Source organism: Botrytis cinerea, chromosome 2, assembly GCF_000143535.2.
Source record: "Botrytis cinerea B05.10 chromosome 2, complete sequence".
NCBI classification, from domain to species: Eukaryota; Fungi; Ascomycota; class Leotiomycetes; order Helotiales; family Sclerotiniaceae; genus Botrytis; species Botrytis cinerea.
In genome coordinates, this window is record NC_037311.1 from 314425 (window position 1) to 340193 (window position 25769).

Consider the following 25769-nt stretch of genomic DNA (forward strand, 5'->3'; position numbering starts at 1 on the left):
AGATAGTCATGAATGTAACGTTTCTACTTATCTGGAATGATTGCATAGTGCCGTCGTTGTTGTTGCGGTTGAAATTCTAGCAGTGATCTATATTTCAAGTGATCAGGAAGGGTGGGAGTATGGCCATTTGTTTGAGAATCATGAAGCAATGAATGTGATCTTTGAAAATGTGGTATTTTGAATGTTTTTGTGATACATGTTAATTTTTGGGTGCTTTTAGTCCCGACTACGATTTGGTGACCAACGCTTGAGAACAACTTCTCTCACCTTATACTTTTCAAGCAATTTATCCACGCTGTTTTCCTTCATGTTTCCATCGATAGGTGCGGGTATATCCACATAAACCAAAATCAAAGTCTTCTTAACCTGAGTGATGACTCGATTGATGCAATGCATCCATGACCAGCTTCTTTCCTGTTTGCCTTTCACATAATTTTGCAAGAATGGACCACTGGACCAGTAAGGATCACTGTATGATGGAAGGATCAAAACAGCAAATTCAGCGTGACTGAAGACTGGCCCACGATTGTAAAGTAGATAATCAACCGAGAACTTTGTTCCACCACGCACGACCCAGCCCAAAGAACGGAAATGATGATAAACAACATAATTCACGAGAAAAGGATCATCCGTTGATAGACTCGGATTTGAAGTGGGTGGAAAGTATGACGATTTTCTGAAGAGTGAAAACAAATCTTGATTCGAAAGTGCTTGTTTGGTGACGGGATCAAGGACGGTAAGAGCTCCTAATCCGTAGGAGAGAAAGAAAGCTTCTTCCATAGTCAATTGAAAGTGTTCCTGGTCTTCGATGACCATATCTTCATCCAAAATCAGTTCAGAGACCGCTCCAGGCTTCTCTTCAGTACTTGCCACAGCACGCCCAGGACTTGCTGGTTGAGATGGCAAGAAGGTGGTTTGTTCCACAGTCGGGGAAAATCGAACACTCTTTTGGCGGTCTGATACAGATGTGGATGAACCGTTTTCAGGTACCTCACCATCAGATGCGCTGTTCTGAATAGAAGCCGTGGAGGCTGGTGTCAGCGGAGCATCAACTCGATCGGTGATGAATGTTGAGCTTTCAAGGGTTGCAACCTTTTCTTGTGTCGTAACTGAGTTGTCATCAACCTCAATAGATGTTGATCGGATGAGGTATTCATCCAGAGCCTTATTATCTTCGGTACCAAAAGTTAATTTTGCAATGGTTGCGGAAGCGTCAGTTGCGGAATTTGGAAGAGCTAGCAATTCCTGAGGACCCACCGGGGCTGGAGGTACATTAGACTTTGATACATGTTCATCAACAGTTGTGGTGATCGTTGGCGAGGACAACGACTTTGTACGGTCTTGGTGACTCAGAAGATTGAGTTCTACGAGAGAGTTTGGTAGTGCAAGAATGCCCAAGGGTCCAGTAGGAGCGATAAATGACGCGGCATTTGAAGAAACAACCTCGTCGACACTTACTGCATGTCGAGACAATGGTTCTTCGACGGCTTGTGTCTTTACAATCTCAATAGATGAGTTGGGTAGAGCAAGAAGCTGCATTGGACCAGTAGGAGCTTGCGATAATGTAATGCTAGTAAAAGCAACATTATCTGTGCTATCTAAGCAATGCGAAGATATTTCGACAATTTCTGTTTTCAGATTTGGCTCAGCAAGAGCGGGAAGATTGTCAACTTCGACTGTGATGTTCTCTTCAGATTGGACAACAATTTTGGTTTGGGCTAGTTCCTTTGCCTTTGCTTCTTCCAATAAAGTCTGATCAATAGCTTCTCTTTCTTTTCTCGCCCGCTCCCACTTGGTTTGTTGACGATCGGCACGACGTTTTCTTGTAACATCCTCGCTTGCAATCGCTTTTGAAACACCCCGTCGCTTTTTCTCGCGCGTCAGCCAACTCGGTTCACTGCGACTCAGACTTCCTTTCCCATAGAAACCTTGCTCCCAGAGACCTCTGATAGATCGAGAATCCGTTATGTGAATGGATCGTGTTTCAGGTGAGAACCATCCTTGATAAAGGGTATCAAAATGTGATGAAGGACGATTGATTGTCTGCGACAACCAAACATAAAGAATATGGAAGAGTGAAAGAGGATTGTGGGGTATGAGAGTAGGAAGAGGAAATGTTCGAATAGGAGCAGGAAGCCCGTAAAGTTTGTTCAATTGCTGGAACTTAGACGGCGGTCTAGGTCCAACATGTTTTGGTTTTGTGGGAGTTGTGGCCTCAATTGGAGCACCAGCCGGAGTCACTGTATTTGTGTCTGCCATGATTGAAAGATGAGGCTATCGTGAGGTCATTGCGATTTCCTATAGTGAATCAATGGTTAGTGACCGTTCGGTAGAAACATTGTGCCAATTGAATCAAGAATGTATAGATGTTTGCAATGCTCAGATACCGTTGTAGTCTTCTCCGAAGAGAATTGAGCGTACAGAGAGGACGAACAAAGTCAGAGCCGTCACTCTAAGCATCGAATTGAGTCATCACCGCATTGCATGACAGTCAAAATGAATTGAGCTGTCTTGATTGTATGTGCAGAAGAACAAGTGTAGAGCGAAAGGGACATATAACTTACAAATTACCAAAACTCTTCTCCTTCTTGTGGGAGAAGATGTTGTGGTCGATGAAATTCTTGAAAAACAAACTGGAGCGATGTTGTTGAAGATGAGAAGAATCTTTTTTTTTATGAGGAAGAAATTTCGAGTTTTGAAGACGGCACTAAGAAATATTTTGTCGGTAAGTGCCGCTTGATCCAAGCTCCCTCCCCTCCTACGTGCTCAGTAGCTCTAATGATTCATCCACTCACCGCTCTGTGCATCAACGCATAATTAAGCATTACGTAATCTTCACGATTCAAACAATATTGGACTTGTCGGCACAAGCGCGAAGAAAGCGTGGAACAGTTTTTGGTTTGAGACTCAATGTCCATGTCTTTCCACGTATACACATACACAGTCCTCATAACGCCGACCTGACTGAAGTAGAACCATCTGAGCACTCCATTTTCATACGAATTACCATCGATGGAATTAGACGGAGGAGCTCATTCTACTCCCGAAAGCTCTTGCTATTAACTCCAGTTCTGGTACCTGTCCCGCGTTTTGAAATGGACAAGGAAACTTTAATATACCTCATAGCCCTGGCATGTTGGACGTGGTATTTCTTCATTCTACTCGTGCAAGCGATAGGCTCTACTCAATTGTAAGATTTCCAATTCATACTGCTGTAGCCCCAATGTAACCTAATCCATTTTTACTTTAAGGTTTCGTTACTACTCTTCCGTTCCCAAGCCCGCTATCTCCCCAAGCTTGGATAGCGATGACATTCCCCATATTACGATTTTACGACCAGTGAAAGGACTAGAGCCACAATTGTACGAATGCCTCGCAGCCACATTCAGACAGACATACCCAGCAAATAAGTTGACAATATACTTCTGTGTTGGATCATCCACCGATCCCGCATTCCCAGTTCTTCAACGTCTGCTGGCGGACTTTCCCGAGTTCGATGCAAAAGTGTTTATTGAAGAGGAAGATCCAAACCTGAGCGGCCATGGAGGAGAGATCGGCAACCTTGGACCAAATCCTAAGATTAGGAATATGAGTCGCGGCTACAGGGAGGCAAAGGGAGATATTGTGTGGATCCTCGATTGCAATGTCTGGGTTGGAACAGGTACTGCTGGACGAATGGTCGACAAGCTGTGTGGGTTGAAGGCTGATGGTACGAGGACAACACCATATAAATTCGTCCACTTGCTACCGTTGGTCGTAGATACAGTTGTAACCAGCACTGGCGGAGAGACAGATCGACTTCTCACAGGCGGGCAACAAATTACATCCACAAATTCAATGACCTCCAACATCACAAATGTTCCAAAGAACGAGTCCAATTTCGACGCAGGCGCAAGGATTGGTGGTGGACGTTTTGAAGAATCCTTTATGGCGTCTTCGCATGCTAAGTTCTACACGGCAATCAATACAGTATCGGTTGCGCCATGCATTGTTGGCAAATCAAATATGTTCAGACGTTCTCATCTAAACTACCTCACCTCAACCTCTCCAGATTATTCTCCAGGGATAGACTTTTTCTCGGAAAACATTTGCGAAGATCATTTAATTGGAGACTTGTTATGGCGAAAGCAGGTACCGGAGGAGGAAGCTGGAGAAAGGTGGCACAAACACGGTTTGGTTCCTGGTGACTTAGCTATACAGCCAATGGCTGGTATGTCAGTTCGAGAATACATTGCACGCCGAGTACGTTGGCTCAGAGTTCGAAAATGGACCGTTACACTGGCCACATTTGTTGAACCTGGTGTTGAACCCCTTTTATGCTCAGCCTATGGCTCTTTTGCAATCACAACACTGCCTTGGTTTCATGAAAATTTGAGTGTGCCTCAGACATGGCTTGCTTTTGCCTTGGTTTGGTTGTCAAATGTTGCTGCGTGGATGACCCTTGATTGGTTTGTCTATGCTCACCTTCATTCTGGTGCATCTATTGAGCTGGATTCAAATACGCCTTCCTTTGCACAACGTCCACAGACAAGGTCCAGAAGACCCTTCAAAGAATGGGCATCTGCATGGCTCGGCAGGGAAATCCTTGCATTGCCTATTTGGATATGGGCATGTCTTGGTGGAACGACGGTAATGTGGAGAGGGAAAAAGTTCCGCGTCAATCTTGATATGAAAGTCATCGAGATCAAAGGCGAGAAAAAATCATCCACCCCTGAAATCGAAAATGGACGAGCGTACAGTAAAGATAGACAAGATTGATTGTCCTTGTACAAAAGTTAAATTCTACCCAATAATAATATAATATATCATTACGATGTTGCACAGCATCTACATCTTGGCTTCGCTTACAGCTCGTAAATCATTAATCATAGCCAGTGACATCTCTTTACATATGTCGGCACAAGCGTGAATCCGGGGCCCCTCAATCTGCAAAATAGGACCGATCGGAGATAGTGGAAATATTCCATAAAAATATATCCCTCAGATCGTCTCAAAATTGAGACCCATTTTTCTATAGGTAGGGCTTCGCGAGCCATCGCCAGCCTTATCGTGCATGCTACATTACTTGTTTTTCACAGTGCCTCCATTGGATTGGGTTTGGGCACTACCACGTTGCTTTTCAAAGCCCTGCATATGCTTCCTCTCCAATCCTGCGTGTAATCTAATCTCGCACTTTCTTGTTCCTTTTCATTGCTTGCAATGAACAATAGTATAGTGCATCGGTGCATTGTTCTCCTTCCTCCTTACACCGTCACTCCATCGTGGCATGTTCAAGTGCGCAAAATAGCGGAATCCCATCAAGTCCCAGAATCCAGCAAAGCGTCGGGCAGCACCACATATTCCCCTTCCTAACCAGGCTTGACGCTTGGCTCCCGTGGGATATCAACATGTATCTCGCCTACGCCATACTCCTGTAATGCATTTCCGGACCTGTTAGATCTCCGCTCGCTAAAGCAAAAGCAAAAGTAGAGAAAGAAGACTTCTGGAACTAGAACTAAGCCAAACGCTGTGCTGTGAAATACCAATCTGTATTCTGTTTTTGGTCGAGTGAATGTTGTAGCTGCTGTACTTACATACCCTGCGTATGCACGTTGGTGTTACGGCGTTGAGTAAGGTAAGGCTTTCATTATTGGATGAAGCTCTTTTGGAAAGTTGTGGGGGCGAGAGAGTTTAAAGTCGAGAAGGGAAATGGGAAATGGGAAATGGGAAGTAGGTATTAAAATTGAAATTGAACGTCTACTAGCAGGGGAATCGGAAAGCATAATTAAGGAGCGAAAAGATAGTTGGGAAAGATACCACTGCCGAAGAGGAAAACATAAGACAAGGTCAAAGAGCAAGCTTGTTCTAGAACGCCCAACTGAGCTTGAAGTAAAGACTAGAGATCCTTTTACCAGAGGGAGGATGGGTATTCATAGCATGTGAAATTTCTCACTCCCCTTATTTTCCTCTCACCGATGTAAACATAACTAATCATATCAGTTCTCAGCATAGGGCCTTACAAATGCGACTACTCAGCACCGAATCGCGAAATGCCTCGTTTCGTACCGCCGATCACAGTTGAATTTGCAGAGAGCAAGATCGATGATAATCCTGTGCAGCCGATGTTTGACATCGAGGAAGATGCAGGGACGTATATGTTAGTGGGAACGTGGGAGAATGTGGATATGATGGAGTTGGAAGAGAGTGTCAAGGTGTGTGCCTGGTGCGATTTTTCTCATGGGTTTGGGGATGCGGCTTATGGGATTTTAGGTCCGAGATGGGCGTGTGAAGGAGATGAGTGCGGGAATGGAGGGGGGAAAGGAGGAAGGTATGTAGAGACCGTGATCTGTCCTGGTGGTTGGAGAACTGAACAGATGATAGCAAATAAGGAGTCGAATGCTCGTGAAGAACATGAGGGGAAGCTTGACAGGAGAAGAAATTAAGGTTCAGGAAAGAACGAGAGTGTTGGTACGGTCTATGAATTTCTGAAGGAAGGTCTGGAGGCTAGTAAATATATATCATGAGTTTTGTTGGCAGTTCTCATAATCAATGTGCGGATTCAATGGAAACTTTTCTTGCTCTGTACCTCTTCTTCTGTTCCAAAGTGTGGTCCGATTGCATGTATATGAATATATACTATATTATTAGGGTCTAATCCGTTAAAGCAAGGAGTGCAATATAAAAATTCATTAAATGGTAAAGAGGAGTGGAATTTGATTCTCAAATTCTCCAGCTTGGGATATCAGACCTTATGTGGTAAAAGCTCTCCGGCAATATAGTTTTCAATTTATACCATTTGGACACGATTTGAAGCAAGTGCAGTGATTGATGTCAGATGGGGTCTCTGACATATGTAAGGTGTGTCGGGCTATGAATAGACAGATGAGAGGGAGGGCTTGAACCAAGCTTTTCGAAACTTAGCAATCTGACCTGTTATCAGACCTTGAGATTGTGATCAGATAGTGTATGGAAGATCATCAAATGGCATTAGTCTAGATGCTCTTAAAGTGCATCCTCATCGCATAAGAATGAAGTGGTAGCGATGGTTGATTTGGCATAAGCAAAGAAGATCTCCCGAACACGGATGTCTATATGAGTATACAATAATATCACTTCAACATATCAGAGCAAGGTATCACTTGTCATTTCCGCGCCCTATGAGAACACTTTGTTTTTTCAGAGTATTGTGAAATGTTTCGAGTGCCTAAATAACAATCAGGTAGCTAATTCATTCATTCATGAAAACCCGAACGCCAGCCATGTCACATCAAGACACTTCACTCCTAAACTCCCCAGGGTAATGTAACGCTTCATCAATATTTCCTCCCATTTTTTCCCACTATCACAGTCCTCCATTTTTTCGTCTACCACTTCTTGGCCTCAACGCCTTGCGGAGGCTGAATTGGAACAGGAGCTTTCTTAACATCCGCCCAAACAGTACTCAGAGAAGTGCCATTACTTTCTTGGAAACTCTTCATCATGGCTTTCTTAGTGTCTGGGTCTGCATTTTTATAAAGCTTCTTGAAGAAAGAATCCATGGCATCACCACCTTCTTCATCGCTGTCTCCGCCTGTATCCTTTGCTCCATCTTTCTTTTCAGATTTCAGAGCAGATGAGGCGAGGGCATCCCAATCCTTTGGACCATTTCGAGAGGATGTTGGGTAAGAGGGTGCCTTTTCGACCGAGGGGTCTAGGACTGCAGCAGGAATTTCGGACTTCTGTTCTTCGGTAGATTTGTTGATGATGGGCTCGGTTCCTTCAAGGTTAGACCACTTAAGTCCTTGCTTTGTCTTGTATAATTCAATCTCGATCTTGAAGGGAGAGATGTTGAATTTACTTTGGGAGGGGTCGATTTGCGCGAAAAGAGGTGAAGCTGTAAAGTCGTATGTGTTGCCAGTCTGTCCGATCGGGAAAGAAACCTCAACCTATGACGGATTAGCTAATATAAAGTATACTCTCGAAAATAGCGACATACCTGTCCTTCATCGATATTGATTTGTGCAGTATCTTTTGCGACACCTTTAGCATAAATTGTGATTGTAACTTTCGAGTTCGATTGAATCCACCTACAGAATCTGTTAGCTACTCATTGCACGACTTCGAAAGGAATTATCCGTACTCTTGTCTAATGTTCTCCTTTGCAGTTACTGCTGGAGCGGAAATTGGCGCCTTTGAAGAACCCTCTGCACCTTTGCCCTTGGGATCTTTTGCTGCCGGTGTGACAGCAGCCTGCTTATTCGGAATTTCCTTTACCGTGCACTTGTTACATTCCGCCTCCTCACCACCCGCATTTTCGTAGTCCATTTTAACCTTTGCCTGCCACATAGTCAAAGCCTTCTCCTTTGGATTCTTCTGCATACACCAAGCTAGACATAGTCTTGCATCCCCAAATCTGCCTAGACCATGAAGAGCGACTGCTCGACGAAAGTGAGCGGTACCGATTAGCTCGCGACGAGAACGAGCGATGGCTGCATGGACGGCGGCATCGGCATCTGCGAGTGATGCATCGTAGTTCTTAGCACGTTGATATGCTATAGATCTGGAAATGAGGTAGTTTGGTGAATTAGGACTTTCGGCGATGGCTTTGGTTAAGTACTCGATGGCCGCGGGGTAATCTCTCTTGTCAATGGCGGCAGCGCCGAGAGCTGCTTGAGTTGACATGGTGTGCTTGTGTAGTTGGTAATATTTGAGGTTACGAGCTTGTTGGTTGTAAAACTGATTACTCAAAATGTCTGAAAATGAAGAGAAAACTTTTGGAGAAGAAACGGCGAATTGATTTCATTTATAGATCTGACCTGCTGGCCGTTGGTACTCGAGTAATTAATTATTAGACTGGAAAGTTCGATGGTTCAATGTTCAGCCTTGTCAGTAGCCTGTCGTAGTACGGCACCATGTGGAGCATAAGCCACCCAAATGAACCAATTGAGCCGCTTGAAGAGCAGAATGGCAAATATTCACATTAGCGGGGTGTGATTTATAGTATAGAAGCTATAGTTAGCTATAGCTACATCGAAGCTTGGCCGTCTAGCGTCATCACAGTCGGTTGGTGGTAATAGTATCCATTCACAAATATATTATTTTAATCACGGAACATCAATACACATGAAAGTAATTATTGGAAGATACCAATATATCACCTAGTCGGGTATAGATATGAATGTTATTATATTAAGCTCATAGATATTGTGTAGTCATTACGCCCTTCCGAGACCTGAATTAGAGAGTCTCCCTTCCCTCTCCCTTGTGTCATTACAAAAGCTTAACGTCTCCATATTTTGTGGCGAATAATCCCAAAGCTTTCATTGGAAAGATGAACTTGTAATTAGGATACGAGATCATACAGCTCTTATTGAAAACACCCTCAATAGCCTCTTGCAGCCATTCGCCATTAGCTTGTTGTCGGCTCATGATAAGCTTTAGCCCTTTTTCGATTGGCGTACGATCCGGGTAGTTGGCCTCAATCAAAGCAATACATGCCCAAGCTGTCTGGACAACTTGAGAACCAGATGGATGCTCAATATATTCTGCTTGTTCGCAGGACTGAAGGGATGTTAGAACTATATATAATCATAAGCGAGAAGCTGCATACCTTATAGCTTTCAGACCATCCACCATCACTTCTTTGCTTGGAAATGAAAAAGTCGCACCCTTTTCTTACATGCTCACTATTCTCATAAGTTTCTCCGATACTTGCAAGACTTTCCAGAGCAAACATTCCAGCATATGTGAAACAGATACCCCAACTACCATACCAGCTACCATTGGCATATTGTGCTCTTCGAATATATTCAATAGCTCTACCCTTGAAAGCCTTGATTTCGGGTGCGCGATAATCGGGATAGAATTTTGAGAACAATGATAATGCTGTGACTACAGCGGTTGTGCACTCGGGGTAATCGTATTCGATCATGATTCTACCGAATACCTCAGCTGCATTCAACATTTCCAGAGCTTCCGAACCTCGAGTTGGCTCATAAGATGCACAGCCGCCAGATTTGTTCTGGTATGTGAGAAGAGTGTCAATGGCATCGAAAATGCGTTGGTCTTCCAGTAAAGTTGGATAGCCAGGCGTTCGTTGTAGCAGTAGAACGGCTTTCAAAGCTTCGGAGATACAGTCGCTGACAGCATATCCTTGATCTTTGTTACTGAAACCCCACGCTCCTTTTCGTTGTTGACGATAGCAAATTTCTTGATCGTCGACATTCTCTCGAATTTGTTGATCCTCAAGAAACTCGAGTGCTTTGGTCAACATGGGTCTCCATCTTGGATCTTCAGCCAAACCAGCATCCATCACGGCTTGGATCAAAAATGCCGTATCCCAACATTGCACTCCATTTGTTCCATTCATCAGCATCCCTTCATCCTTGACCCACATAAAGTCAGCCATTCGTTCTCGATGTCGTTGTACGGAATAAGCATTAGGTCCCTCTCGAATATAACACGCAAGAAAGTTCATAGGTCCATTGACAGGTCCGAGATTGGAAAAATCGGTATTCTTATCTTCCATTTGAATTAGCTTGAATACCAAATCTTCGGCTTGCTTCGCCAATCCATCAGTCCGGAGATACGGGTTGTAGATATTAACGAGAAACCAGTTTGCTGTGTTCAGGAGCCATGACTTAGGGTGATAATTATCTCCCGGATGAATGCTGTTTCGGTTTCCTGCCCAATTAATAGATGTATATGGCTCTACGAAAAGCTCTTGTCGTAATTGCTCAACAATGGGTGTGGTTTTGTATGTGAACCTCTTCGACCAGATGAATGACATTGGTACATAAACTTGGCGCATGTGAATCCACCATCTCCAAGGATGAAAAGGTACCCAGTTAGGTAGCAACCAAAATTCTGGCGGCACGGGGTTGACTATATCCCATTGGCATACACCGAGTACGCTCAGCCAAAACTTTGCCCAATGCGGTCCGTTCTTAGCACCACCAAGTTTGTGTAATGTTCCTCGAGCCTTAATCATTCGCTCGTCCTCTTCACTGACTCCGACCAATCGGAGAACAGTATAATTCATGGCAGTCCCAAAGACGGTACTCTCTCCCTCAATGTGCAATCCCCATCCTCCATCATCTGGATGTGCTCGTGCAAATAGATAATTTTTGATTTCTGTCGCAATGTGATCTGGAATTGGAGTTTCGGTGACAGTCCAAGTGATAACTAAGCCGGGAAGCAGAAACATTGGCCCACCATATTCACATGCCCAATTGCCAGGAGGAAGCTGAAGTTGTTGAAAGAACTCGAGGCAATTGTTGACGGAATCAAGAGGACTTTGAGCTTTTGGAAGATCCGGTAAACCCTGACAACACTGTTAGCAATGATGTTACAGTGAAGTACAATTTCCATACTGTTGGCAATCCTAAGAAATACTTGTCTGCAGTTGTCTGAGGCCATTCCGCGGCATCCTCATCATTTTCGAGGTAATGCCATGTCTGCCTACCTCTTTCGTCGAGTAAACGCCATCGAGAGTAATCTGTACGTTCCTGCAATTTTGGCCGTTTCGTTGTCTGCGTGGTATTCGAAGAATCAAATGATCTTTTTTCGCCCGTTTTTGCTGTGTCCTCGGTTTCACCCATAGGATTGAGTTTCGTTCTCGCCATAGTAGAGGAAGGTTAAATTGGAATGATAGGATACAATTGTCAAAACATAAATTGTATAATTCCAATAAAGTATAAAGCTACAAGCTTTGGCAGGACCCTAGATGTTTCAGGGGCCGTTGAGGCGGTCAAAAACGGCAGTTAAAGGTCGCCCTATTTTAGCGTATTCCACATTATCTCGTCTCCCGTCTTCCCCGCGGATCTTCAAATGTTCCAATTTTAGACATCAGACGTCAAACGTTCAAACATTTGAACATTTGAAAGCATCGTGTGAAAGTCTCTTCCATACATTTGGAAATCAGGAGTTGATAATGATGCACTTCCAGCTGATAGATTCCGAACCAAATTTAAGAATGCCATGGACTTTGATCTTTCACAGGATATTCTGAAGGATACGCCGTCGTCATCATCTCAATTGCTACATGATTTACCTTCCAGCAGACTAATCAGTGGGATTGATTCTACAGATCACAGTGATGAACAGAAATCCGCGTCGGCTCAACACGGAACACACAGTAGCCATACCATTTTGTTAAGAACGCCATTATCGACGCCCGAGAAGATTAAAGATCTGAATCCCAGCAACACTCCCACACTATCTCACCAAACAGGATCTGCCATATGCAAAATTGAAGAAATATTCGAGGCCATGACTGATTGTATGATTGGGAGAAGGAAACAGTTTTCTCTTCATTTAAAATCCCGAAGTCTAGGCACAAAAAACACAACTCTAGGAAATAAAGAAGTTCTTGGTTCAAGAATTGTGCAGTTTCCCAGTTCTTCGCCTCGAGAAGCGTGGAAATTTGGTAAATCTAATGTCTTTGTTTGACATCCTCTACTGATGACAATACAGTTGCGTTGCTACGGATTCTGGAGCTTTCTCATGAGGCGCTTGTCACTGGAAACATCATTACCAAGAGGTAGGCCATCATCACTTGGCACCAATGTTTGCCCCAGACTGACAATGCATCATTAGAGACATGTATTATCGAGACCCGGAGCTTTTTACGAAACAGGCAATTGTCGATCGCTTCGTAGATGACATCGCGTGCACCCTTGGGCTGAAGCGCGACGCTCTGAATGTGGTCAGTGAACTCCTCTCCACAACAGCTTCAATCCTTGACTGAATTGTAATTCGCAGATGGCCACTGCCAAAGGATTAGTCACAGGCTGGTTCTTTATGAAGAGAAGGAATCAGTCCGCAATGGATTATTCATCAGCTGCAGATGTTTGCTCCCAAGTATTCTCCTTGCGCCACTTTTAACTAATTATGCAGTCACAACTGGTACCATGGGTAAGAGAAATAGAAGATATGAACCTATCACACGTCAAATGGATACTGGTTATTGAGAAAGAGGTTGGGCATACTCCTATGCGTGCTTACAATATCACTGACTACATGTAGGCGACATTTCGCACATTGGCAGAAAAGCGATATTGGGAATATTCGACTGCAGGGAGAGGTATATTACTTACAGTATGTACTTCGGAGTCTCTCTTCCGTAATCTTGCACAGTGCCTAATCACAATAGGCAAAAGGTTATCCTGATATACAAAGCCGACAGTTTCTCCACTATTTGGCGAAACATTATCCAATGGTCCCTATATATGCTTTGGTGGACTTCGATCCCGATGGTATAGGCATTATGTCCACATACAAGCATGGCTCTGTCGCACTCGCACATGAAAATGAAGGTCTTTCCGTCCCTTTTATGCATTGGCTGGGACTTCGAAGTAAGGACATGATGCAAGGAGGGAAAGAGAATGAGGGCTTACTGAAATTGACGGAACGCGATAGACGGCTCGCAGTGAAGATGCTACAAAGAGATCTGTGTCAGGAGTATGGAGATGAACACGAATGGAGAAGAGAGATTCAAGTCATGTTGATGCTAAACAAGAAGGCGGAAATCCAAATTATTGGCAATGGTGACGCATTAGAGAATTGGCTGAATAAACAATTGGGAGAATAAAAGAATAGACTGAAAGGATCATAACAAGAATCTCTTTAATGGATCATCGATTTTATAAAACAATGGAGATGTGTGTTCAGGTAAGATCACAAATACGTCGCGAAATACACGAAATGAAAAATATGAAATTTCGCCTTTCCATCCAACACGACTTCATCACATTCCAAAGTCGGGCCGTTCCAATAATCAAATATCAAGGCACAAAAAGTCCAAAAAGATGATTAAATCAACCACGCGCTATATTTCTCTACTCCACGTGAGCTGTGGTTTACCACACGATCTTGATCGGTCACCTGGCCAGGGCTCCATAATCAAGGTACACAAATTGGGACTTTTGGGACTTTATCAGCAAGCGGACGGGGACTGGGACTTGCCAACACGGCTATACAGCCTGTTTTTGTGCGTTGGCGAGAAAGGTGACCTGGTTCTGGTATTTGTGTGGAGGGAGGCAATGGCGTGGTGAATATGTATGTGGTGGGTTGGGGAATGGGTGGGCGGTGAGCATGGGTTGAGATGAGGCAGTTTGTTTCTCGGTGTGTCTAGGAAGAAGAGTGGTAATGCGTAATAAGTATGATTAAAGAGCGTGGTTATTGATCGTTCCCTTGCTCTGTATGTTTTTGCTTGGAGATTCAGCTGTGCTTGCTTGCTACATGCAGTGGTTTTCGCGTTTGAGTTTGAGTTTGAGTTTGTGTTTGTGTTCTTTGCAGCATTTGATAGCAAATGATATGGAAGCATGATCAGAGATTATTGGCCACGGTAGCATTTATGTGATGCCGCAATTTGCTTCCATTCATCTCAAGATCTGGATCTTCTAGTGGAAAATAGAAATACACATGGTCAACTTCGGTTTTATACATTTGTTGGGTGTTGGAAAGCTGTCCCCTCAAGATATTTGCGCTTTGCTTTTGAGTTATTTGTTTAATTTGTAGTTACGCATGCCTGGTTCCAAAACCTTTCAGATGGGTTGATATTGGAAAAGCCTCTCTGAGGGGATTCTTGCTGGTTTGAATGGTCTTACAATTTGATTGCTTCGCTGCGATATATGGCGTTCTGTTTATTCTATTATCGTCTGATCTATGTTTTGCCATATACTATCATGAGCCACATGATGTGAAAAACATGTCAAATTTACGATTATGGAATGTGATGAGGATAGCAGAAAATGGTGAGGAACCTATGGAAGGAATTGCATGATGTATATTCAAGTGAGAAAAGAACTTTTCATTTGTGTATGGGGAAAGCAAAATGCCCGGCCAAGTGATCAAGGCGGACAACATGATCTTTTTCAATCATTCAACCATTGATAAATCGGTATTTTCTCTAACATCACCTCATTTACTTTTTGAAATCTGGGAACATGCTTATTCGGTGGTACAAGGTGTTGTGTTATTGTTTCCCCCTCTCCCCCTCCCCACTCCTGATTCCCGTGAGATGTCGATTACTCTATTGATAATTCTTAGGTATTGTCTCATGATGTTTAGTTGAATGTACCCATTCTGGACTGACTATAAATGGGTGCAAAAGTCTTACACTTAAAACTGGACCAAGGACTACTCACGTTGAGCTTTTAGACTTGCATGTATAGAGTCAGTCAGAACTTTTCTTAGATTATAAAGAAGTGGTACTTTATAAATGATTATACAAATCACAATGAAGGATTGTATACATCTATAAAGCCTCTTTAGTTGAAGGAATCCCAATCAATTTTTAACAAGAAACTACTGAGATTCACGCAAAATATTCACAGTTGTTTCTGTGCAACCTCCATCAGTATGTCATGTGTGAATGAATTTATCAATCTCTTAAAGTGATAATAATCAGTCATTATCCATCATTCCTTATTGTATCATCTTAATAAGTTTTCTACCAGATTATTAGAAGTCAGCAATAACAATCAATTTCCTGACCCCTGGCTTATATAATTCACTCGAATTAATTGTTACAGCAGAGAGCAGGCTTTTATAAATCTTTGATCCTCCAATCGGCGCATTGGATAGCAAGGACAGCCACTTAAAATGATTTCAATGTGCATCTTATTAGCCATACTGCAAGTAAAATGGATTCAAATTTATAGTCTATCTACATCAGTATTTGGATCATGTGACGACAAGGGAGCTGTAGTAGCTGGTGAAGTGCTCAGCCTCGAGGAATCCATCATTAATTCTGCCTTTCTATGTTTTTAAAAATATGCAAAATTATGACAATCCTGATTTAAATGCTCACTAAGCTTTCATTCATCAATTTCATAATAACAAACTCTACAAGAATATTATTGATCTTCTTCTCGACTTTTGTGGTCCTCAAACAACGATCATTTGATGACAAACTACCTATTCACACCCAAGCACAATTTATAATTACACCATGGTTGATCATATCAACAGGATGGAAGAAGTCGAGCTCCTCAAATCTATCAACCCTTCGAGCTACGAAGCTACATACACGGAAATCAATGGCCAAGCTCGAGAAACATCGAAAAAAGTTCTGGACAATTATCAAATACTGCGCTGTATCATTGATCGCAAAGAAGAAGTTCTTCGGCAGCAGTGGAAAAAAAATCAAGCGCGCAGCGACTGAAGATATTACAGAATTGCGGAATTGAATTACCTGAAACTCATGGCGCAGACTACATGCAGCTTTTTCGATGGCAGCTGGGCTCTGATCAAAATTCAACTTCTGATAACATGAGTCATCGAAATAACTATATGCATCCACACTTGAATGTAGAAGATCTCATCAAAGTGAAGTCTATGCTCCTATTGATTAATTCTCGAGGTCGCAACCCTCCTCACCTCTTCGCAAACGCAGATCTGAGAGCAGCAGACTTAGGAGTTATCAGCGGTGCTCTACCTTTAAAGTTTTTGAAGGATCATCATTTACTGCTAGAAGGAGAGTCGATGGAGACTTATGGACGGCTAGTTCCATGGACAGACAAAAGGATGAAGCAAAAGATCCTGGCAGGGTTTGGACATTTGCCACATCAGGGTCTACTGATTCTTGAAATCCAGGATAATATTTATTCGTTCCTTGTGAATTGGTGCAAGGCGCTTCTTCAGGAGATTGAAATTGCCACAATTTGGAGACTTCCTATCGAACCAGAGCCACCGCTACTCGTAGAGGCCTCCGATGATACAGCGATAGCTTCAATAGCCATGGAGACGCCATATCGATTGCCATCTAAGCTGGATCTCAATCGCTTGCAAGCTGTAGTCACTGCCAAGCGACTTAGCTCGGAAGATTATATACACGATTTGAGGGAGGACCCCGGTCTTTTCGCTGATGCTGTAATGGAAGAAAGTGAGCATAGAATGGAGAGAATACTAGATGATGAGGGCAGAGCTCACTCATCTATTGGCAAGCCAGAATTCTGGGAAGATGTAACTCGGGCTTTGGTGACGGATGCATATTATAACTTGATTGGCTGGGATATTGCTAGCAAGCAAGTCGACCGTCTAGCTATTCTTAAAGACAAATACGCCTTTTTTAGTCATCCGCAGAATGATCTACCAGAAGAGCTTCTAAAGGAGTTGTTAAGCATCAAAAATGTACTCAAATTCATAAGAGGAGGCTATAGAAAGAGCTTGACCAGTGGACTTTCAGCTTCGTTGCCTTTTCGCCACAAACTCTGTCGATTGCCGAGGACTTCTGGTAGTGGATTTTCTGTTAAAATAATGGGCAGAGAAAATATTACAGCAGTAGATATGGGAAAAGAAGATCTCATGGTTTTTCTCCTAGCTCTGATATTCAGCCCAGAAAAGCACACGGCCTTAGGCCAATCTGCGATGATGGACGAGATCGAGCACATGATTGAACAGGACCATCAATTAAAGGAAAAAATTACACCATGGGTATCCCGAGTACTTTCTAATGTGGGACTAATTGTTCGAATTGAAAATGAGTTAGATCTCTGTCTACCATGGGCAACAGGGTTACCGACGGACATGGAAATACACAAGGACTGGCTTGAGCAAGACTTAAATGACAGGTCTCAATTGTTACCCATATCAGGATCTCATCTGAAAGAAGCTTTTCGCACACTGGGAGTACTAGGAGACCCCACCGATGGACGGTACAACTATCCATGTGAACAACGTCGAACCAAAAAGATTACGGAAGCAATGCAAAGTGCTGAGCGAAAACTAGATTATTTTTGGACTAAGGTTGACTACAATTATCGCAAAGCCACCCATATTAGCCGCATTATCACAAGCACTAGTTTGTATCAGAGTGTGAGTCATATATTTACCAATCTCAGAACTGTAGAGAGAACACCTGATTGGGTCGCGCCAGCCAGGCCAGTGAAAGTATTTCCTAAATGCTTGCAAACTTCTACCAGCATACCGCAGTTTTCTATTAACGAGCCAATATCTGACTTTGTTGCTCCTCAAGAAAAAGTTAAGCCAAAAACCCGCGGTATACATCATTCTTCCGCGAGTCTTGTTGAAGAAACTCTTGAACTACCACCATCTGAGCCCAAAGAACGGATCTACAAACTCAAAGCAAGAAGTCTGAAAGTGTTCAAGGTTCTTTTTTTCCAATCTTCCGAAACAAATCTTCCAGGGGACCTCCCTTGGACTGAGTTCAAGTATGCTATGGCAGCAATGGGTTTCAGCATACACAAACTTGACGGCTCAGCATGTCATTTCCTTCCGCCTTCGACTGATGAGTATGTCGGAAAACATGGCATACAATTCCACGAACCGCATTCTCCGGGTAGTGCGGCCAAAATCCACTTCCATGTTGCAAGAGCCATGGGAAGGAGATTGAACAACACGTATGGATGGCATGGTGGGATGTTCGTGGGTGAATAGGTAGGAAATTTCTGGGTACCGCAGTTGCCGCCGACCTATATCGTATGGATGAAATGAGAAAGAGGGAAGGAGCAGGGGAATTCTTGGATATTAAAAGTGATATGGAAATTTATTGATGGAAATAGGAAACGATTGGATTTGGTTATGATTAAGTGCGACTCTAGCAGATTTAGTTTGAGACGGAAGTAATGTTATGCATGTCATGTTTGCTGCGTTGAACTTCCTAATCATTTTCATGCTATCTCATAAAAATTTGTGACTCAAATACTGCCCCAACAACGTTTATCAATGGACTTGAATGATTTTATCAATGAATTTTAGATCTTACAAAGATTTGAACCTGACAGAAACACCAAATACCACAAGCAGTTTCCATTGCCAGGCAAGATTTGCTTATAATTCGGATGATATTGTTGTCGTTTCAGGAAAAAAAGGTCTTCAGAGCTATTGTTCACACCGGCATTAGCGCGACTTCTACTGAACACCCCGATATTCCTTTCGGTAAAACTCTAGACATTTTGACATAGACGAGAATGAGGAGAAAGACGACAAGAACGAATAGAACATCTCGACTCTTTTACCAGAACTTTGTAGGAAAACTGTACCCTCATATCTCGCCAATAGCGTAAAGTGATCAAAGTTCAATTTCTGCCATGCAAAAACTTAAATTAATAACCTCCGGCCAAATATTCGAAGCGATGTTTCACTCCCCAAGATCCTGTTTTCTTTTTGTAATGATTATAGCACTGTAGATATATTCAGTAGAGAGTCCTTGGATTCGAATGTGAATATATGAGTGATGAATTATTATTCCCATTACTTGTACTGCATGAAAAGTTGAAGTTTCCCAATCTGGTCTATGTATTCACCAATGTAAAAAAATATGCTTACTCAGCATAATTTCAAGCTTCGCTAAACAAGTTGCCCCACTATTTCTTGAATACAGCCAAATACGTCTCAATAATACTTCGAAATTAAAAGAAGAAAATGTTGATTATATCTTAAGTTGTATGTTTCGTAATTCAGAAGGATAACAATTATATGATTGACATTAAAGAATGCCTCTTCTCAGAATTTGCTCCGCTTTTACGGGTCTGGTACTCGGTTAATTCCATTCGTTGCGAATAAACCATTACTATGAGCCGAAGCTTAACAACCATGCTCATTTAAAAAAAATTAGCCGACGTAAAATAAAAAAAATATGAAGAGAAATTGATCAAGATGGCAAAAGAAAGACCCGGCAGGGCCCCCAGAAGCCTTTCGACTTGCTGTACTTTTTGACTCTATCAATCGATCCTGGGCTATTAGTTAGCCGCCACTATTATTGAACCACAGGCACGTCTCTTCTCAAGAGTCGAAGGTACGTTTGCTATCCTGGTATATGTAGTTTAAGGGACTTAGTCCTTCGTTTGTATACGGATGAGGGAATGGCTGCCTGCTGTACACTGTAGATGCCACTGTGTATTTGTTATCGGAAACGAGGGAAAGATGATGGAAACTATTCATGTCTGGAAATGACTCTCACCTCAAAGCGAGCTAGGATTTCAGCACGATATCATGACATGTTTGACTAATGATGGAAGATACAGTTTGACTTTTGTTGTATTGGTTTCACTGCAATGTAGATATTTTATCTCTGGATTTTTGGTTACTGCTGTAAAATTTCACATCAAGTTGTGGCGATTTTGTCAATCAAATAATGGCCTCTGAACATCACTTTGGTTATTTTGGAAAGATAGAAGGTATTCAAATCTCGTTCCAGAGATAAGCACCGCGCACGTCAAAGACATGTGTCGCTTATCTCTCAGTACTGTGATATAAATACCTCTACTCCACTAAATGGTTCTATCCCCCTTTATTGTTCCGTCCCTGCTCTAGGAAATTATGGCAAGAGAATGCAAGACATATATATTTTCGAAGAAGGTGCGGCGGTTTTCAACCAACTCCGCGTGGTGAAACACGTATTAGCACAAGAGGCTTAACAAGCATCCCACGTTACCGGCCCCAGATGATGCGTAATTCTAGGCATCCCGCTTCACCCCAAGTTACTTGTAACAAACAGTTTTCCATTCAGCAATTTCTATCAATGCCGTTCTATGCAAGATCTACGCCTTCAAAATTTCATCGCCGAATCTGCAGATACAGACCTTTCATTATCCAACCTCCCGTTTCATCAATTCCCACTTCTGCCTTTGGAAATCCAGTCAGACATCCGGTCCTTCGCAGCTCTACAACCTCGTGTCATTCCTATTTTAAGTCACTGGATACCACCCTACAGTCCGGATTCATCAACCCCGCCAGACTTTCAGGATGCGGGGAGCGTCAACATTACCCCACTCTCTCGAATCCGCCCCCTTTTTCATACGTGTTCAACCTCACGAGCAATAGCGCTTCGCACTTATCGTATTCTGGGTGACGAACCTCGCTAATTAGGTGAGGATCTATATGATGAAGAAGAGCTTGATGGGAATCATGAAATCACCCGAGAATTTTCCATCAACCCCTCAGTTGACATACTATACTTCACTTCACATGCGGAAGATCATTATTTTCAAAATCACCCTTACTGGAATGGAAATGAGCTCAGGTACTCGAAAGAATGTGCATTTTTGGAAGATATCTCTTTTCCAGTCGACGAGGTGATAAATTTGCTAATGGGGTGTTCAGAGATAGAAAAAGATGTTAAATATTTGGCTTTTAATCTCGATCTTACTGGAGTGTGACATAGAATTCTGGAGAATGGTGGCTTAGGAACAAGTCGTCGTAGAAACTGGACTGGTCTGGAGAGAATGATGTTTTGTTTGGAGGGGGTTCATGGTATTGAAATGTGGCAGAGAGAAAAGACTTCTCAGAAGACTCAAAAGGCAAAGGGAAAGAAATATTTCCCATTGACAGAAAAAGAGAACCGAAGTCCTCAGTCATAGATCTTGAGAAAGAGGTAAAGCTCTACGGAATTCACGAATCTTTCACCGGCCCGTCGGCACGGAAAGGCAACGCCTTGTTCAAAAATTGCATGTCTAAATGCTCAGTTTTCCGGAGATTTAGTCTCTCAATCAGAAGCATGGTACGAATGTTTTAAACCGTCTAGGAGTCTAGGTGTAGACGGACGACCTGGTGTCAGCTATACGGGTAAATTAGGCTTGGGAGCTCCAGAGCAGAACGGTTTCAAGGAGACTGAAAGGCTTGATATTCTACCAGTCATAGGTTTTGGGGTAGTGAATAATTATATCAGTGATGAAGAAAAGGATATTTGGTGATTGGAAGAGAATCCATTTGAGAGAATGTTTTACGATAGATATTCATCATTTGATAAAGATGAAGCCAATGAGAACAGCACTTTTGGGTGTCTTGCGGTTATGGGTGAAGACTGATATTTTCGGTGGAAGACTTACCAAGCTTGTATACTTTCTTCAAACTTTCTTCTATAACAAACTCATTTATTACTTGTCCCATTAATGAATGAAAATTTTGCCTTGCCGTGCATCACCGTTACCGACGACACGCAATCTGCGACCTTATTCTTCAATCAAAAACCCTTTCAATGTCAAAAGCTACTTGTTCCCTACCTTTTTAACTGCCGCTTATCTTCAAGAATCGAGACATCTTACCTTTCTTTACCCCCTACATCTACATTCTCCAATATTCCAAGTAAACTTCCTCACCCCACTCAGTTCACCAAACTTTTCTTCCCTCGCTTCCGGTACCATAATTATTATACTACCCGAGCTCTGCCGAACTCTAAATTCACACTAGAAATGACTTCTCACGCTAGTTTTATGTCACGTTTTACAAATGCGTCGCAGACATCGTTTAGATATGCAACAAAACCTGTTGTCGACAAGGGTCATTTGATATGTATTTTTAGTCGCCAGCGGGTTGATCGGAACTGGTTTACTTTTAGTCATGAGAGGGGAGCGTGTAATTATAGAGTTTTAGTATTGGAGAATTAGTTCAGAAGAAAGGTTGATTGGATTTTTGAGTGAGAGAATTGTGAAGGACATGCGAAATATCATTCTTGATAAATATTACAGACTTAAAAGATAGATGTAAATTACACAACAACGAACATTTATATCAATTCTCCATACCCAGTGACTAAAACTTCTACTCGATACATCATGGGGTCTGCCGTGATGAGTTCTTAAGAGGAGTTGTTTTTGGTGTTTGATAGCCGCCATGCCAAGTATGATAGAATGGTATTATGATACTGAGTTGCACTATGGAAGCATCAATTTAAGTAAAGTTCATGACAAATCATTTTCAGAACATTAATGGGCTCGAAAAATTCAACAAGAGGAGTTCAATTGTGTGAAAGTGTTGGAGCCCCCCAGTCAAATTTTCTATCAAGATAATAAACCCCACTACTCACCTTTCTTCACAAATAATCTTGCACTTTCCCCTCCGCGAACATGTCAACAATTATACCACAATCAAAACAAAATTCACAACACCAAGCAAGCAAAAGCCACGAGGAATCATTTGGTAGCAAAAGGATCTATTGCATTGGAAGCCGAATACAAAGCTAAAACTAGCAAAGATATCCGAGCCTATCTATCTATGATACCGCTGAAAAGCTAGCTATAATGATCCAATCCATATCGGTATCTATTATCTATTATCTATTTTCCCGCGCAATCATTAATCATCAACCATCAACATCCATCGTTCAACAAAAGAAATTTTAGTGACCTCACTCTCTCTCCCATTATTCCTCCCTTCAATACATCTTCACAGCAATACCCCAAACTTAAAAAGCAGAATAGGTATAGACATTTCCCAAAGTGCTCAAAGATCCATCAGCATTGCACAATGAACCTTGCGGTTCCAAGGTGCGATCGGAAGTGCACATGAACCAGGAATAGCGGGAAACCCAGGAGAGGTTGTCCATCCAGGGCATTACTTGGCCAATGAAATATTCTTGGTCGGCTTCGGTGGCTGGGTTCCAGAGTGCGAACTATCAGTGAAAAAGAGTTAGCAGATGATCAGAAGCAGGGATGGCTGGTTTGTGGATGCGAAGTTAGAATTTTGGAGAGAGTGTGTGTAAGGAGGGAAAATGTGTGTTGAAAATGAATGACGATGAAGTAATCTATTCAATGGTGGAGATGGTTTGGTAAGGAAGATCAATCGCAATGAGAGGGAATAATGGGCAAAGAACAACATGCTAAACCGAAGAAAGAGACGAAAAAAAGAATAACATACCTCAGTAACCCAGATTGGACGATTTCCACCAGCAGCATACGCAGCACCGACATAATTATAAAAGTCTGCCAAATAATTTTGACCACCGACACCCTCATACCAATGAATGGGCACAAAATCAATCTGGCAGCCTGTGCACAAGCTCAAGAAAGATTCCAACCAAGGCAATCCGCTAGCACCATTTGTGACTTGTGGGGCACCCAATGCAACACGACCTGCAAAAGGTTGAATGTAGGTCTTCCACGCATTAACAGCTTGTTGGGGACTCATGCATGATTGATCTCCTCCGCATGCATCGGGTTCATTGAAAGCCATAACATGGCCAGTACCACGAGCAATGGCGGCGTTGACATTAGCAGCCCAGTTTGAAGTGTGATCGGAGGAGTCGGACCAGAGACAAGGGATAAATTCCATGGTGGTGGGGAAGGAGTTTGGCATATATGAATCCCAGTTCCAAGCCCAATTGACTTCGGAACCGCCGCCGTTAAATTGTTGAATGAGAGAAACGTCGTTGAAGGGGACACCTCGCTTGGGCCAAGTGGCGAGTGTGGTTTGGGTGAAGAAGGCGAGGAGAAGAGCGGAAAGTTGCATGATGGTATTCATGATGTGTATACTGTGACTGATTAGCTTGTGCCACGAGGTCGGCTAGAAGAGTGATTGGGAAGAGAAAGGTAAGATTTACGTTATAGAACTCAAGGAGATCTAGAGAACAGAATCGCTAATGTTTATGATGAAACAAAAGACTGTTGCGATTAATTAGAGCCAGGTTTGAAAATTGTGGGGAGAGTAGATTGCCGATCCATTACAGAGTGATCTGCAGGGTGCAAACAGAATCTGGATATGAACTTACTTGACTGTATTCTGTGAGAATAGAAGTGGATTGGAAGGAAGAAGAGGGTTGAGTAGAAGCGCTGTTGTGACTGTGAAGAAGGGAGGGATCAAGGACATGCCATCTTTTATGTCCCTCCATGGCTCTGTGGTGATCGGGAATTTGGAGCTAAAGAACTGTTGAATTGGTTTGGACAAGGGTATCAAGTGATATTCCGATTTTAGAAGAGCTCTTGAAGCTGTCAATGGGCCGACAAGGTGCTGGCTTTGATATTGAAAAAGCGCTAGGAAAGAACATATATAGTTAACTTGCTCAATTGGAACTGTTGAAGGGATCCATAAGCTTCTAGCTTAGCTCTAGTTTAAGTGAATGGGGATTTTAAGGGTTCATGCAATATTGACTAGCTCCTGCAATTTCGCGTTGGTGAGGTAGCATTCGGGTATATAAAGCTTTCAATAAGCAATTTTTGGGTGCAAGATTTGCTCAGATGAGATTATCTTGAGAGCAATGGACAAGATCGGACGAAGCTCAACAGCTATGTATTAGATCAGCAGATGAAATGAAGAGTAGTCTGATCCTCTTGAGGTTATAAGGCGGCACTCGAAAGAAATCTCTGCAACTTTGAGCAAGTTTTCTAAATTAGGTGCTCAACAATTCAGAATAATTCCCTCGTTATCTAGATAATACAATGAAGGTTGTTAAAGATATAGCATCGATCCCTAGCAGATGCTCGTGTATTTTGCGCATCGAGAGATTCTTGTATCATTCACTTCAAAGCCCCTCCAGGTTCAAAGTGTGTATTTATCTAGACTATAGTTCATTTCCTAGAAAGAAAGACCTTACAGGGCAAGATTCTTGATGTAAACTAGCTAATAACAGTGCTCTACAAAATTGCTACGAGTTGATTAGGAGTATACACTGCATATAGAGAGCAAAAAGACAACTTTATGAGATGTGGAGGTAGAGCTGAAGCAAGAACCACAGGAAACAAATGATTTACCATCAACACAATCCCATATTGATACTAGTTGTAGAATGCATGTAGAGCCTAATCATATGCGATTATGAAAGCTTGAATTGAAGAGCAAAAGTCAAGAAAGAAGTTTTACTAAGCAGACTTAAACGCAAACAAGAGTTCAGCTTATTGAGAACAGCTGAGGAACATGCATCACCCATCGTTGCTGATAGAATGTCAGATAACTGAGAAAGCTCATAACAGTAAAGCTAGTATGGAACACTTTTTGATTCATTGCCGTCATCACAGACAAGTGATGTTTTCCTTTGAGTCATGTGATGGATATCACGTGTTAATAAGCATTGGCTCCAGAACTTCTGGCTATGTCTCAGCCTTAACATATCAGGCTTGTTCCACTCCTAGAAA

At 42.5% G+C, this 25769-nt stretch overlaps 8 protein-coding genes across 12 annotated transcripts; 4 read left to right on the top strand and 4 right to left on the bottom strand.

Annotated features, from left to right (window-relative positions):
* Positions 1-32: 32 nt before the first annotated feature.
* Bcsen2 lies at positions 33-2687 on the bottom strand. Its single transcript, XM_024691062.1, has 2 exons — positions 2565-2687; positions 33-2298 (listed from the first exon to the last, which is right to left on the bottom strand). The coding sequence occupies exon 2, from the start codon at positions 2257-2259 to the stop codon at positions 217-219; it is 2043 nt and encodes a 680-aa protein (XP_024546832.1). The 5' UTR covers positions 2260-2298; positions 2565-2687; the 3' UTR covers positions 33-216.
* A 93-nt stretch (positions 2688-2780) lies between these two features.
* Positions 2781-4880, top strand: BCIN_02g00640 (hypothetical protein). Its single transcript, XM_001555844.2, has 2 exons — positions 2781-3190; positions 3252-4880. The coding sequence occupies exons 1-2, from the start codon at positions 3096-3098 to the stop codon at positions 4756-4758; spliced, it is 1602 nt and encodes a 533-aa protein (XP_001555894.1). The 5' UTR covers positions 2781-3095; the 3' UTR covers positions 4759-4880.
* Positions 4881-5041: 161 nt separating this feature from the next.
* BCIN_02g00650 (hypothetical protein) lies at positions 5042-6541 on the top strand. Of its 2 annotated transcripts, none has more exons than XM_024691064.1 (4): positions 5042-5918; positions 5980-6191; positions 6250-6307; positions 6361-6541. In XM_024691064.1, exons 1-2 carry the CDS (start codon positions 5689-5691, stop codon positions 6059-6061), a joined length of 312 nt encoding a protein of 103 aa, XP_024546834.1. In that variant the 5' UTR covers positions 5042-5688; the 3' UTR covers positions 6062-6191; positions 6250-6307; positions 6361-6541. The 2 variants fall into 2 exon arrangements, with proteins under 2 accessions (XP_024546834.1, XP_024546833.1); XM_024691063.1 differs by having other exon boundaries at positions 5042-5914.
* A 571-nt stretch (positions 6542-7112) lies between these two features.
* Bcsgt1 lies at positions 7113-8830 on the bottom strand. Its single transcript, XM_001555846.2, has 3 exons — positions 8099-8830; positions 7955-8045; positions 7113-7904 (listed from the first exon to the last, which is right to left on the bottom strand). Exons 1-3 carry the CDS (start codon positions 8638-8640, stop codon positions 7344-7346), a joined length of 1194 nt encoding a protein of 397 aa, XP_001555896.1. The 5' UTR covers positions 8641-8830; the 3' UTR covers positions 7113-7343.
* A 287-nt stretch (positions 8831-9117) lies between these two features.
* On the bottom strand, positions 9118-11660 carry BCIN_02g00670 (hypothetical protein). Its single transcript, XM_024691065.1, has 3 exons — positions 11331-11660; positions 9569-11281; positions 9118-9519 (listed from the first exon to the last, which is right to left on the bottom strand). Exons 1-3 carry the CDS (start codon positions 11580-11582, stop codon positions 9229-9231), a joined length of 2256 nt encoding a protein of 751 aa, XP_024546835.1. The 5' UTR covers positions 11583-11660; the 3' UTR covers positions 9118-9228.
* Positions 11661-11775: 115 nt separating this feature from the next.
* Bcspo11 lies at positions 11776-14126 on the top strand. 3 transcript variants are annotated; one of them, XM_024691066.1, is made up of 7 exons: positions 11776-12385; positions 12433-12499; positions 12556-12664; positions 12721-12807; positions 12856-12936; positions 12985-13056; positions 13112-14126. In XM_024691066.1, exons 1-7 carry the CDS (start codon positions 11938-11940, stop codon positions 13547-13549), a joined length of 1302 nt encoding a protein of 433 aa, XP_024546836.1. In that variant the 5' UTR covers positions 11776-11937; the 3' UTR covers positions 13550-14126. The 3 variants fall into 3 exon arrangements, with proteins under 3 accessions (XP_024546836.1, XP_024546837.1, XP_024546838.1); XM_024691068.1 differs by having other exon boundaries at positions 13119-14126; XM_024691067.1 differs by having other exon boundaries at positions 12721-12936.
* Positions 14127-15913: 1787 nt separating this feature from the next.
* BCIN_02g00690 (hypothetical protein) lies at positions 15914-18505 on the top strand. The gene has a single exon (XM_001555849.2). The coding sequence runs from the start codon at positions 16180-16182 to the stop codon at positions 18358-18360; it is 2181 nt and encodes a 726-aa protein (XP_001555899.2). The 5' UTR covers positions 15914-16179; the 3' UTR covers positions 18361-18505.
* Positions 18506-22802: 4297 nt separating this feature from the next.
* BCIN_02g00700 (hypothetical protein) lies at positions 22803-24653 on the bottom strand. Of its 2 annotated transcripts, XM_024691069.1 has the most exons (4): positions 24410-24653; positions 24242-24302; positions 23560-24172; positions 22803-23314 (listed from the first exon to the last, which is right to left on the bottom strand). In XM_024691069.1, the coding sequence occupies exons 3-4, from the start codon at positions 24160-24162 to the stop codon at positions 23108-23110; spliced, it is 810 nt and encodes a 269-aa protein (XP_024546839.1). In that variant the 5' UTR covers positions 24163-24172; positions 24242-24302; positions 24410-24653; the 3' UTR covers positions 22803-23107. The 2 variants fall into 2 exon arrangements, with proteins under 2 accessions (XP_024546839.1, XP_024546840.1); XM_024691070.1 differs by having other exon boundaries at positions 22803-24172.
* Positions 24654-25769: the final 1116 nt, after the last annotated feature.